At 34.6% G+C, this 13,211-nt stretch overlaps 2 protein-coding genes across 2 annotated transcripts; one reads left to right on the plus strand and one right to left on the minus strand.

Annotated features, from left to right (window-relative positions):
* Positions 1–6,480: 6,480 nt before the first annotated feature.
* Positions 6,481–9,327, plus strand: LOC109209268 (uncharacterized protein At4g00950-like). The gene is made up of 2 exons (XM_019372512.1): positions 6,481–7,251; positions 9,119–9,327. Exons 1-2 carry the CDS (start codon positions 6,709–6,711, stop codon positions 9,194–9,196), a joined length of 621 nt encoding a protein of 206 aa, XP_019228057.1. The 5' UTR covers positions 6,481–6,708; the 3' UTR covers positions 9,197–9,327.
* Positions 9,323–12,676, minus strand: LOC109209269. Its single transcript, XM_019372513.1, has 3 exons — positions 12,474–12,676; positions 10,255–10,337; positions 9,323–9,667 (listed from the first exon to the last, which is right to left on the minus strand). The coding sequence occupies exons 1-3, from the start codon at positions 12,550–12,552 to the stop codon at positions 9,632–9,634; spliced, it is 198 nt and encodes a 65-aa protein (XP_019228058.1). The 5' UTR covers positions 12,553–12,676; the 3' UTR covers positions 9,323–9,631.
* Positions 12,677–13,211: the final 535 nt, after the last annotated feature.

The raw sequence follows: 13,211 nt of genomic DNA on the forward strand, positions 1-13,211 counted from the left end.
TGTTGGGGTTGCCGGTGTAGTTATCACGTGCTTGTTATGTCTTGTTGTTTTGTTAAGGTTATTGCGTTTCTTGGTTATTCCGTGAGTCTTACATTGTGACTGTTGTGATTCTTATTACGTACTATTATGCTTAAATTGATGAGTATTCATGTTGGACCAGGCTTATGGTATTTCCTTGGTATTTGACCGTTGTTGAGTAGTGACTCAAGTTGGGATTTATTTTGTGAAGTTAACTGTTGGAACGAGATTGGTTATAGTTGATTCCCTTGTCGGGATGTATTCTATTATTGATTCCCTTGCTGGGATGTATTATTTCTATTGTTTGGGTGAGGAAGAGTGTAAAGCACGAAGGGTGATGCCGCGCCATGATTATGAGAGTTAATGCACGAAGGGTGATTCCATCCCATAATTATGAGAGTTAATGCACGAAGGGCGATGTCGTGCCATGATTACGAGAGTTAATGCACGAAGGGTGATGTCGTGCTATGATTACGAGAGTTAATGCACGAAGGGTGATGTCGTGCTATGATTATGAGAGTTAATGCACGAAAGGTGATTCCGTGCCATGTTATGAGAGAGTTAAAGCACGAAGGGTGATGCCGTGCACATTTCTATTTATGAATATGGTGAGGAAGAGTGATAAAGCACGAAGGGTGATGTCGTGCACTTTCTGTTTCTTGTGTTTATTCGTTGTTATCAATTCAGGTGTTTTAATTGTTCAGATTCCTTTACTGCTGTGATTCCTTTATGAATGGAACCCCATCGTATTTTCAATACTTCGCCGTATTTATATGTATAGTTCAATAACTTCAAATTTCAATAATTATTTTATTTTTAAATTTAATTAGTTACTCAATTAAATTCCCTTAAAACACCAGAAGGTTGTATTTTAACTAAAAATGAAATTTCTACTAAGTTAAATTATTAAACCCCATGTTAAAGGTAATAATTCATTCGATGTTGTATTTGAATTTAAAATGGTACTTTCTTATTCAAATTGATTTCTAAAAATAACTTCAATCTTTTCTTGTTGAGTTCCTNTGTTTGTTGTGTTTATTTGTGGTTATCAATTCAAGTGTTTTAACTGTTCAGATTCCTTTACTGCTGTGACCCTTTGTGAAGGAACCCCATAGTGTTTTCAATACTTTGCCGTATTTACATATATATATATATATATATATATATATATATATATATATATATATATATATATATATATATATATATATATCCTTAAACCTTCTGAGGTTGTATTTTACTTAAAAAGGAATCTCTACTAAGTTAATTTATTAAATCTCATGTTAAAGGTAATAATTCATTAGATGTTGTATTTTAATTAAAAATGGTACTTTCTTTATTCAAATGATTTCTAAAAATAACTTCATCTTTTCTTGCTGGGTTCCTAATCGGTTTAGAAGTTGTACTCTACTTTATGTTATAAAAATGAGACTCCTTGAACATCTTAATTGCATTGGTTATGGACCCTATGTACTGAGTAACATGAGAACGTTGTTGTGCAAAGTGAGATAGAAATATGTGGGCACAAGGTGCCGGGTGTGCTAAAGGTTTGGTAATTGAGGTTATGATATGAGACATCGAGTTTGAGATGGCTGGAATTGTGCATCAGAAATGATATGATTTATTGAGCTGACATCGCCTTCCTTATTTGAGTTCATTTTTACTTGTCTGTGTTCCAGCTATGTTGGTGTTAATTTACTTGGTTATCTTTCGTTTCCATCTGTGTTTCCCTTTATTGTTCTACTGATTGTAGTTTGTCCCTTCCCTGCTGTTGATATTACTTCGTTACCTTTATCTTGATATTTGTTATCATATCCTGTTTGATCTGTTTGACCAGTAGGTGTCTTGACTGTTCCTCGTCACTACCCCACCGAGGTTAGTCTTGATACTTACTGGGCACCGCTGTGGTGTGCTCATACTACACTTCTGTACATTTTTGTGTACTGATCAAGGTATTTGATCGGTAGTAGCTGTGCGGGTCGTTGCGATGGAGACTCAAGGTAATCTGCTGCTGCGTTCGCAGGCCTCGGAGTCACCTTCGTTTGTATTTACATTCAATTGGTTCCTTCTTGTTCTGGAACAGCGTTGTATTTATTCTTGTATAACTACTCTTTGAAAGGCTTATGACTTGTACCACCGATGTTGGGGAATTGTAATTGTTCAGAGTTATTTAATGTAATGTTGGTAAATACCAATATTATTTCAGTTAATGTTAGGCTTACCTAGTTTAGAGACTAGGTGTCATCACGACTCCTTCGGAGGGATTTTGGGTCGTGACGGTTTTACTTAAGAAAATCGAGAAAGATAAAAAGAGTCACATTTTTTTATAAGATTTATCTTCATTTACAAAGAAAGAAAAGTTTCCAAAAATATAATTTCAGAAATGTTTGCATTAGTAATTTCTATAGTTTGTAGTTTATGTTCAGTGAATGGTCGTGCCTTAATATATTTAAAATTAGAATTATGTTTGGATATGAATATAATTTTTGGTTGTTTTTGAAATTTTTTGAGTGATCTGAGAGTGAAAATTTTGAAAAACGGCTTTTTGGAAATTTTTAAATTTTCGAGAAATTCCAAAATTCATCTTCAAGTGAAAAGTGGGAATTGTTTGGCCAAACACTGATTTCGAAAAAAATAAAAAAATTTTGAAAAAATTCTTATGTCCAAAGAGGCTCTTGGTGGGCGTTTGGACATAAGAATTGTAAAATTTCGGAAAAAAGTGAAACTTTTTTTCAAGTGAAAATGGTATTTGAAAACTAGAGTTGTATTTGGACATGAATATACTTTTGGGTTATTTTTGAAGGTTTGTGAGTGATCTGAGTGAAAATTTTGAAAAATAACTTTTTGGAGTTCGAAAAATTCCAAAATCCATTTTCAATTGAAAATTTATGGCCAAACCCTGATTTGGGAAAAAAGTAAAAAAAAATTCGGAAAAAAATGAAAATTTTCTTCTGTGCAAACGGGCTTAGATGATTCTTTTGAATGAATAGTATTAATTAAGGAGGATTTTTTAGTCACTAGCCCTTTATATATACTACTGCTTAGTGAAAATTTGATAGGGTTTTATTCTTATCTTCATCTGTGGTGATTACTAATGGGTTCAGAGGAAAATTTTATTTCAACATAGTGATGCCTTTATTTTCAAGTATTCAAAAATGAGTTTTAAATTGATTGAGGAGGATAAGAATAAAACCCTATCTGAAATTCCAGCACAGATGAAGATAAGAATAAAACCCTATCAAATTTTACAGCAAAATAGTGGCTATTTTTCAATGACTTTGCAAACGCTGGTTATTTTTGAATTACCAGTCCGAAAATTGGCTAGCCCGTGCTATTTTTACAGTTATTTTGGATTTGGCCCATATTTTACGAAGGCCCAATTGTTGGCTATTTAGCGAAGTAGCCAAATGTCAACACCTGTGGGCTGTCTATCTTGGTGATTTTGACTTTAGTCAAATGTCGATTTCGAAGTAGAGATAAATCGAACTGTTGCAAAAGACGAGAATGAATAATACAACGGGATGTATTAATTTTAGCACGTACAACCATCAAACTACAGATTCCATTTTGATATGACATAATGTGTAATTTCAAGTATATAAATTATATAAACCAGAGGGCTAAAGAGCAGTGGTGGATGCAATATATCAACACAGGCTACAACGGACACCCGTACTTTTGGCGCAGAGTATAGCAAAAATTCAAAGGATTCAATGCTAAATCTTAAAAGTTGAACTCATAAAATTAAAATTCAAAAATACTCTTTCTGATAAAGAGAATGATCCCGAGACAGGTATTGTACCTTGTATATGCAAAATTGTTTTTCTTTTTCTTTCTTTAGTTTGAAATTGCATTGGAGGAATTATGGTTTTTCTTTTGCTTTTCCCCTTTCTCAGGGTTATGTCTTTTCTTTCTTTACTTTTTCATCAGTCTTTTCATATTTGAGCAGGTAATGTTAGGACCGAAAAATCATTTGTCATGCGGAATCTAGCAAAGCAAACGTTGAACGACGATAAATCACACAACAACGAAAAATCTACCAAAAGAGACACAAACATTTAACGTGGTTCGGTCAACTGACCTACGTCCACAACGGAGATGAGCAATCCACTATAATAAAAGAGAGTACAAAATATCGAGAGAACAACTCACGAAGAGGCAAACACAAGTAACACACTAACACTTGTCCCGTAAAGTTCTCCCCCTAAACATGACTCTCAAACCCATACGGTTACATTGTGGATGCTACTGAATGAGAAGGAAGAATCCTCAATTTATAGAAGTCCAAACCTTTTCCTACAAGAAAAAGGACTAGCCAAATATTGGAGATTTATAATTTGCTTTTACAAAAAGGAAAACCCAGTTAAGATAATTATATTGCCCTTTTCCTTCAAGAGATAGAAAAACCAAATATGATAAGAAAATTATGGCAAACACCTAACAGGTAAAAGTATAAGCAAAAATGACTATGATCCTGGAGTGGAGCTGATATTCTCTAATATATGCTTTAGAATCCAATCCAGTCTCCAATACACTGAAAAGCCAAAATTTCGTAAAGCAAGCCGAATTTTAATATGAAGAAAAATACTTGCAAATAAATAATGTTGTGGCCCAAAATAATAATTACCAGATTATCTTATCTAACAAATTTATAACCATTGGTGGTATATGGGCTGAAAAGATTATATCCAGCCAGACTGGGAAAAATTAGAATTAGCCAGATTTATAACTGATAATTGAAAATAGTCATAATTTTAAAAGTAATCGAAATTTAGCCATTTTTTCATGTAAAGATAATATATGGACAAAAATACTCTTAAAAATCCGGAAAGATTCCAGCATAATATGCTGGAGTTCGAACTTTTTACATATAAGATTCCAGCAAAATGTGCTGGAATTTCATAATGTGCTGGAGTTCCAACATAATATGGTGGAAGTTTATGCGCATGACCTCCATAATCCAGCATATTATGCTAGAACTTTCTATGTGCTGGAATCCCAACATAATATGCTGGAAGTTTATACGCATAAGCTCCATAATCCAACATATTATGCTTGAACTTTCTGTATTTCAGCAAAACAGTGGCTATTTTTCAATTACCAATTCGAAAACTAGCTAGCCCGTACTATTTTCACCACAAGACTTGATACAACTAGTCTTGTCAATGTTTTTTTTTCATTCCGATGTCTGGTACTCCGCTTTAGAACCTCGATTAAACCAGATAGACGTTAAAGTGGAAAACTTTTCCTATCTGGATTTTTTGTTTTAATGGCTCAAACCCAAAACCTCTAGTTAAGAGTGGCTCCACCGTAACCCTTATGGTGATTCCATGTTAATCACTACCTATGATGAATCGAGGAAACGAGTGTGTAAATACATTTTTCTTCTACCGAAGTATTAGGTGACGATACACGACTATCAATCATATAGAGTACAATTATATTAAGTAGAAAGGACAAGGAGACAGGATTTTCAATAAGGGAATTTAAAAAGGGAATAATTAAAAAATTAAAAGGGATTGTGGCCTCTGGGAATTGAACCAACAATCTTACAAAGGTTTAGAACCCCTATAACTATTGAGCGATGCTTTTAGGTTGGGACAAATAGATTCAAAATATAATATATAAAGACGCAAAATAAATTTTACCTTACAAGTACAGTGTAATTTTCCGGTGAAGAAGGTTCCGGTGAACCCCTCCCACCCTCCTAAATACTTCCCTGCTTGGTTGTCTTAACCAAGTTAGGATGGTGGTTATGTAACACAGAATTAGCAGTGGTACGAGCTCTAATCGAGTGTTAGGGAAGTTTTGTTTCAAAACAAGACAAAAACAATGCATACAATAGATTCTACTACGTGATAATTTAAGATCACTATTGGTACTCATTATCCATTTTCAAAAGCAATTGTAAAAGATTTAGCACTTAACTTAAGTGTCGCATTTTCTTATGCTGTTCGATTTATTCCACATTAAAAACATTGGACTAACAGGAGGATAATTTATCCTTATCATATCAGTTGAGTAATAATAAAAGGAGCAGATAGTCAATGAGTGCATATCATTTTTTTTAATACTTTTGAAAGTCTTTAGTCTTTTCCTCACCCTTTGCTCCTTTATTTCCTTTTCTTTTTACTATTTTTAATCATCAAGTTTCAGTATTTATTGATCAGACTAATTTATATTCCTGCTGCATAAGGTTCATTAAAGAGGAAAACGATTTTTTACTAGAAATCTTTTTCATTTCCAAAGTTTGAACTCGAAAGCTCTAAAAACAAGTAAAGAAATCTCATCCATCCCTACATCTTCCGACGGTCTTTCCTCCTTTCTTGCTATTAAAAATAAAAAAAAATAAAAAAAGCCTGACACGCTAAGCTCCAGCTATGTGCGGGGTACGGGGAAGAGCCGGACCACAAGGGTCTATTGTATGCAGCCTTACAATTTCTGCACGAGGTTGTTTCCACGGCTCGAACCCATGACCTCGTGATCACATGACAGCAACTTTACCAATTACGTTTCCCCTTCCTTTTCTTGCTATAAAGTGATCAAAAAGTCTGTTCTCCAACCAACAAAAATAAGAAAAAAAATCCCTTTTATCTCTTGTAAAAAATCTCTTTCTCCATCTTCAAACTATATATAGTACCCCATCTCCCCCCTCCCCCCACCCATAAAACCACCAAAGAATCTACAGCCATGGGGTCAGAGGAGCCAAGTTCTAGAGTACCAAAGCTTCTTCAGTTTTCAGTAGCAGCAAAACAGTCACAAGAACATAAAGAAATGCCAAATTCACCACTTCACACTTTAGCTTCTGTTCCTTTTAAATGGGAACAAGAACCTGGCAAACCTAATCTCCCAAATTCCACTTCCAATATTAAACCTAAATTCTTAGAACCTCCCCCAAGACTTTATATAGAATCTATTAAAACACCATCACCCACCACTGTATTTGATGGACCTTATAATATCAATAATGTCAGGCCTAAGTTTTCCTCTTCTTCCTTCAGGTTCTTGAAAAATAATTATCAAGGAAATTGGTGGCAGAAGATTAGTGTTAAGTGTAAGGGAAATAATACTGATGATGATAGTACAAGTTCTTCTGTATTTTTATGCTCTATTGATTCAACAAATTCTGGTAATGGTAATTGTGATAATAAAGGCAGAAGTTCAAGTGCAAGAATGGCAAGCTTTAGAAAAAATGGAAGCTTATCCAGTTTCTCTAGCAGGTCTCATATATGGGTAAGTTTTACAACTCCATTTCACAGTTTTCACTCTCTTGTTCTCTTCTACACTTCACAACAAGATGATATTCTTCACTTTATGTTTCGTGTTTCAACAGGTTTACACTAAGTTTGTTGTTATATTATTAGTATTTCAATTTTGTAGAAGAATAATAAGATGTAAGTTATATTACTGACAACCCTAGAGTATATCTTTTCACGGATCGAAGGAAAAAACACAGTTCGATCAAATATTTATTTTTAGATTTTTTTATCTGTTAGAAAAAGAGAGAATTTACTATTTTTCCTTTTACATTTTTCTTTTTAGAAAATCTAAAATTCAATAAAAATAAAATAAATAAATAAGAGACATAGTAAATATTTTTGTACACTATCAATGTAGTTAAAATTGAAATGGTAGATCAATTACTATTTTTATCAAATTACCAACTAATCTTTATCAGACAGATTATATCTGTAATTATTTTATAAATAACTTGATTATACAAGTTTTTTTTATTATTCGTACATAAAAATTAAACTCGATTGAACAAATGAAAGATACTTTAATAATAATAAGATTCTAACAAGATGGAAAGTGTACGTAGGAGTGTAGGATAAAGGGTGTCTAATAAGTCACTTGGTCCTACAGGTCTTGACTCAACCAACTTAGTCAAATCAGCATGAATATAGCCAATGTATATACCTTCTTAACGCAAGGTCATTTCTAAAATAAGTTTGTTACAAATTGTCAGAAAAATATTTTCTTTCTCCATATATTTCGTTTTTCATTCTAGTTTTTAGCTAAGAAATTTAATTTATTGCTTATTCTTAATTTAGTAATAGCATATGTTAGGTTATACTTTATTAAGAAAAAATGACACTGTATAGCCGCTGTAAAAATAATAACCAAAAAAACGTATAAAATTTGTATATTTGTGTATATATAATTGTATGTTATATGCAAAAATTATACAATTTTATATATTTTTTCGGCAACCAGATATAAATAGTTTCTGGCGCGGGCTAAAAGTGATAATACCCCTTTATTAACCGAAAGTTTAGACAGGTCAAATTGACCAATACTCCCAACCTTTAATTACATTTATTTTGTTTGTTATCAGTGGCCCAAATTATCAACCTTTCAACAAATTGTGGTAGCTACATAAATATGAGCACATGGGTAAGCCTGCCTAATAATATGGGGCAGTTGAATTGAAGAAGATGGCTATGGAACTAAGAGCTAACCTACTATTCCATATGCATATATGTATCAAGATTGTCTTTAGCAATTTATAAGCACGAATAGGGTTGAAAGATAGGTGTTGTCCTCTCCTATAGGTTGCTCAATTTCTATCTAAGTCATGTCAGAAATCATATGCGTGATGTGTTGAGTTGGATCATTAAAACGCTATGGTCTCTGTTGTTCCATCAGCATTTACACAACCAGAAATCATATGCGTTATCTGCTGAGTTGGATCATTGAGATGTTACGGTCTCTGACCTCGACTAATTTCATATCAGTGGGTTTCTACCAACAATATTTAAATAGAGGGCGAGAACGTAGCACGTACACTCTATGCTTTTTGCCAGCTTTCCCTTTAGTAAAAGATTACTATCTAACAAGGCTACTGCTTCGACAAATAAAAAGAAATCACCTGATATTTACCTGATATTTTTGTTTAATTTGAACCGAAATCTCATGATTCATAACCCACTTCATTAACCACATACCCTTGAATGCGGTTCCGTCAACATTTACAACACCTTAGCATCGCTGAGAGATCATGTGCTGAAATATTTTACTAGGCATATGGTTCGCCTTTTGTTCTGTTTTATTTTTGTTTTCTTTTTCTAACTTCATTCTTATCGACAAAATTACACAGGCAGCAATATACGAGGGTTTCAAGCAGGTCTTACCAAGGAAGAATAGCAAATCAAAGAAGGAAGTGCACGTCTCATAACTTTCGACACGAACAGTCATTTTGATCTTATGGAAACTTGTTAGTTGATGTTCGTCTAGTATTACTAGAATCCTCGTAAATTATATATCAAGTACGATCGATGGTATTTGCAGAGTATTTTTCAAGTACAATCAATGGTATTTGCAAATTATATTTCAAGTTGAAGTTGAAGCAATGTACGTCCAAGATTGTCAAGCCAAAAAAGTAGAGTACTTGCACGAACCGAATTCCCAGAGGAAGAGAGCATACACAAAGCAACTCAAATAGTGAAAAGCCTCTTACTGGGTAATTAGTGAAGGCAAGTCCTTAATCCATAGAGCTCGAATACAAAATCTTCAATCGTTATCCACAAATGAAGATCTTAATTCCATTTTTTTATCAGAATGAAAGAAGAGAGGTGGAACTAACAGTCGCAATGCAAATCTGACCGGCAGGTTATCCTTGTTTTTTACCAGTCACACCAGCAACCACCTGCAAAACATGGAAAGGGAAGATTTCTGTTCAAATATAAAGCAGACACCCCATCTTCTACTTAAATGTTGAATGGGCGGGCAATTAAGGTATTTTAGAAATCCAGACGCGACCCTTAAATAGATTCCACATGCTTCACCTCATAATCCTGTCTCAGTCTTTGGAATGTTATATCTAGCTAAGTCAAGAGGTCTATTTTATTGGCCAAAGAGATACAAACTATCTAGTAGGAGTTGGTTGATTGACAAACAAAGCCTACCGGTCCTAACAGTTTAAAACTCAAATCTTAAAGTACCGCTTAGAGGGGCACAAAGGAAAAAACTATAAAATGAAGGACATCGAAAAGAAAAATAAACATGAAAGACATGATTTTTAGCGACCGCCATATCCTTATAGATATAGATGATAGCATAGCCTGTTAAAAATTGCCTTACTGCATAAAAGATTACAACGATTGTGTCTTCATTACCCATCAAACAAGATTACAATGATCATATCTGGCCGGCTGAAAATGACAAGGAAATTGAGGAAAAAGAGGAAATAACCAGGAGAGCTGTACTTGAACCAGTAGACAGAAATTTACTCACATCACTTAGAGCAGGTTGAGGGACTTGCTTTGGTGATTCAAAAGAATCAAGCATTGGCCTTACAAATGCAGGAAGGCAAAGCCCTGAAAGTTGACAATACAAGAGATGTAGGACCAGCTAATTCACAGACAAAGTCAAAGCAAAATTCAGGCGGCAAAGACAAGGAAAGGTGCTTTTCAAAGACAATATCAAACTTGCACTTCAAAGTATCTAATTGGTTTCAGCAGCTCATCATCCCTATTGACCAACTTCTTGAATAGGTTACAAGGAATCAACCCATCACTAAGCATGTTAGACTCCAGTGCAACAAGGTCATATGCATCTGGTGTAAACCAAGATATTATGAAAAGAGATCCTAAGTGGTAATCTTCCAAATGCAGATTTTATACGTAATAAGTTAATGGATTTAAAGGTCAATTTTCCGAAACCTGAAACTTTGATAAGAATGGACATTGGGCCTAACTCAACCCCAAAAGCTAGCTTGTGAGGTGAGAATTACCAAGCCATATAAGGAGACCAAGGACCTCAACTCCCACCGATGTGGGACAACTCAACACCCCCCCTCACGCCCAGGCCTCTGGAGCGTGGACAACATAAATGGGGGCCCAACATCGGTAACAATAATTGGGATGGGCCTGGCTCTGATACCATGATAAGAATGGACATTGGGCCTAACTCAACCCCAAAAGCTAGCTTGTGAGGTGAGGATTGCCAAGCCATATAAGGAGACCAAGGACCTCAAGTCCCACCGATGTGGGACAACTCAACAAATTTATATGGGAGAGGAATCTAAACAAGCCCAAGATTCAGATAAAAGGAAAAAAATCGAGTGATATGGTGAAAACACATGAGTAACATATTAAAAAATTGAGTGATATGGTGAGAACACATGAGTAGCATATGGCGTCACACGTCAGAACTCTCCAAAGCTTCCCATGTAAGGCTTGACCTAATAGCCTGTGCCACACAAGAAAATAATCCACTAAGCACTACTGACACCAACAAGATCGAGGCCCCCCAAGAGAGCAAAATCTGGAGTTTATTGTGTATGCAGTCAATATCTCTGTGGTAGAGGAGACAACTGAAAACGAGAGGGCTTCCTGTAATAGACACTTATTGCAAGGTATATGGCTAATAGTTGCAGAGATGTACTTCCCCAATTTCTTGTCACAGTACCACTGGCTTTTAGATCCACTGGGTCAGCATTGCCATCCCCACTCAGCCAGGTATGTTAAGATCAAAACCAGCCTCAAACAAAACCAAATTTATCGAAAACACTGCCCTTGATGGAAATCGTTTACTGGATGAATCATTTCTATTTTGGATTGGGAAGTCGTCCAAAATATGATAAAATATGAGACAAGATTATGTAAATAACTACTGCCCCTCCTCCCCTCCCCCTAAAACAACCCCTTATCTATCACAACACATGCAGAGAACCTCTCGACCTATAAATGGTGTACTCTGGATTTAGATACTTGATGCGCGCGCACACACAGCGTGTGTATTCTTCTTTTTTTTTTTGTTGATAACTACACATGAGTATAAATTAGATTGTAAGATTCAGAAAATGTACACTATTCACAGCTAAGATAGATCAAAGGCATGCATTTTATCTACTAATGTTCATGTATCTCTCGGAATCACTTATATGCAGCTGGTTGATAAGACCAAATGCACCAGTAGATTCACTGCATGTAAGGCCGAGCATCAAGTCGAACCCAGCCGAGTTTATTACAGTATAGCTGAGCCTAAGCTTGAGCCTAGCTGAGCCTTATTACAATATAATTGAATTCAAGCTGAGTGAGCCTGAATCAATGCTTTAATCGTTGCTTCTTCCCATAGTGCTAAGCCATTAGGAAAAATTAAATTCATAATAAATTGATTGATATTCAAATATATCAATATTCAAATGCGATTGAACTAAATAAATTATAAGCCCAAATTTTATTTTATTTTTTGTTCAAAAATTGATTGATATTCAAATGCGATTGAACAAAATACATTATGTGTAAATTTGAATTAAATCCATGTATATCAGTGAAGCTCGAATCTAAAAAACTCAGTCAGCCGGGAAAATGAAAGGGAAAATTAAATCTAAGAGCAAAAAAAAACACTTTAGCTAAATTACACGATTCAAATGGAAAATTTGAGTAGATAATTCGAGATTCTTCAAATCAAAGAGCAAAATATAACATTTTAAGATATTAGAAAGTTACCGAAACCGGCGATGAGACAAGAAACAGCTACAACTGGCTCTTGGACTACGAACATTTTCAATTTCTCCATTACCGGCATCTTTCTTCTTCTTCGATTACTTTCCTTTTTAGGTTCTCAATTTCTGAGATCAAATGCCTGAAGAAGATTTTCGGAAACGGGTTGGATTCCAGTGATGTGATTTTGATTATGTCAAAATAATGACCTGGCCGCTTGGCCCATATTCTTTTGCTGAAGAATTAACCAAAATAGCCACCGACCCAATCGCTTAAATTAAAAATAGCCGATACAAATATAATATATGCATAATTTATATATTATAGGTGTATAATTGTGTACCATTAATGTATAATATATGTATATGGCTTAGTGCAACAGTTTAAATTCTTACCTTGTTAAGAAAAAATTTGGATAAATAGCCGCTCGCTAAAATTTTGAAGCACATTTTTAAGATTTTAAAGCGTGCTGCCAGAATTTATGGTGCTTAAAAAAGATTGAGAGAACTACGTAGTATAGGCACTCCCAAAAATAATAGCCGACAAAATATATATTATATATATATATATGGCTAGCAGATGCAATTATTTTTTGCCGATTGCTCAAATGTGTAACTTACCCTTCAAAATTCTGGGCAGGGCTATTTTCTCAAAAAGTTTCCTTAACGGAGTCAAACGGTAGATCGGAAAAAGGTCCATAGGGAGAAATTCAAAAATAGCCAGATTTACCATTGGTCTTTGAAA

Source organism: Nicotiana attenuata, unplaced genomic scaffold, assembly GCF_001879085.1.
Source record: "Nicotiana attenuata strain UT unplaced genomic scaffold, NIATTr2, whole genome shotgun sequence".
Lineage (NCBI taxonomy): Eukaryota > Viridiplantae > Streptophyta > Magnoliopsida > Solanales > Solanaceae > Nicotiana > Nicotiana attenuata.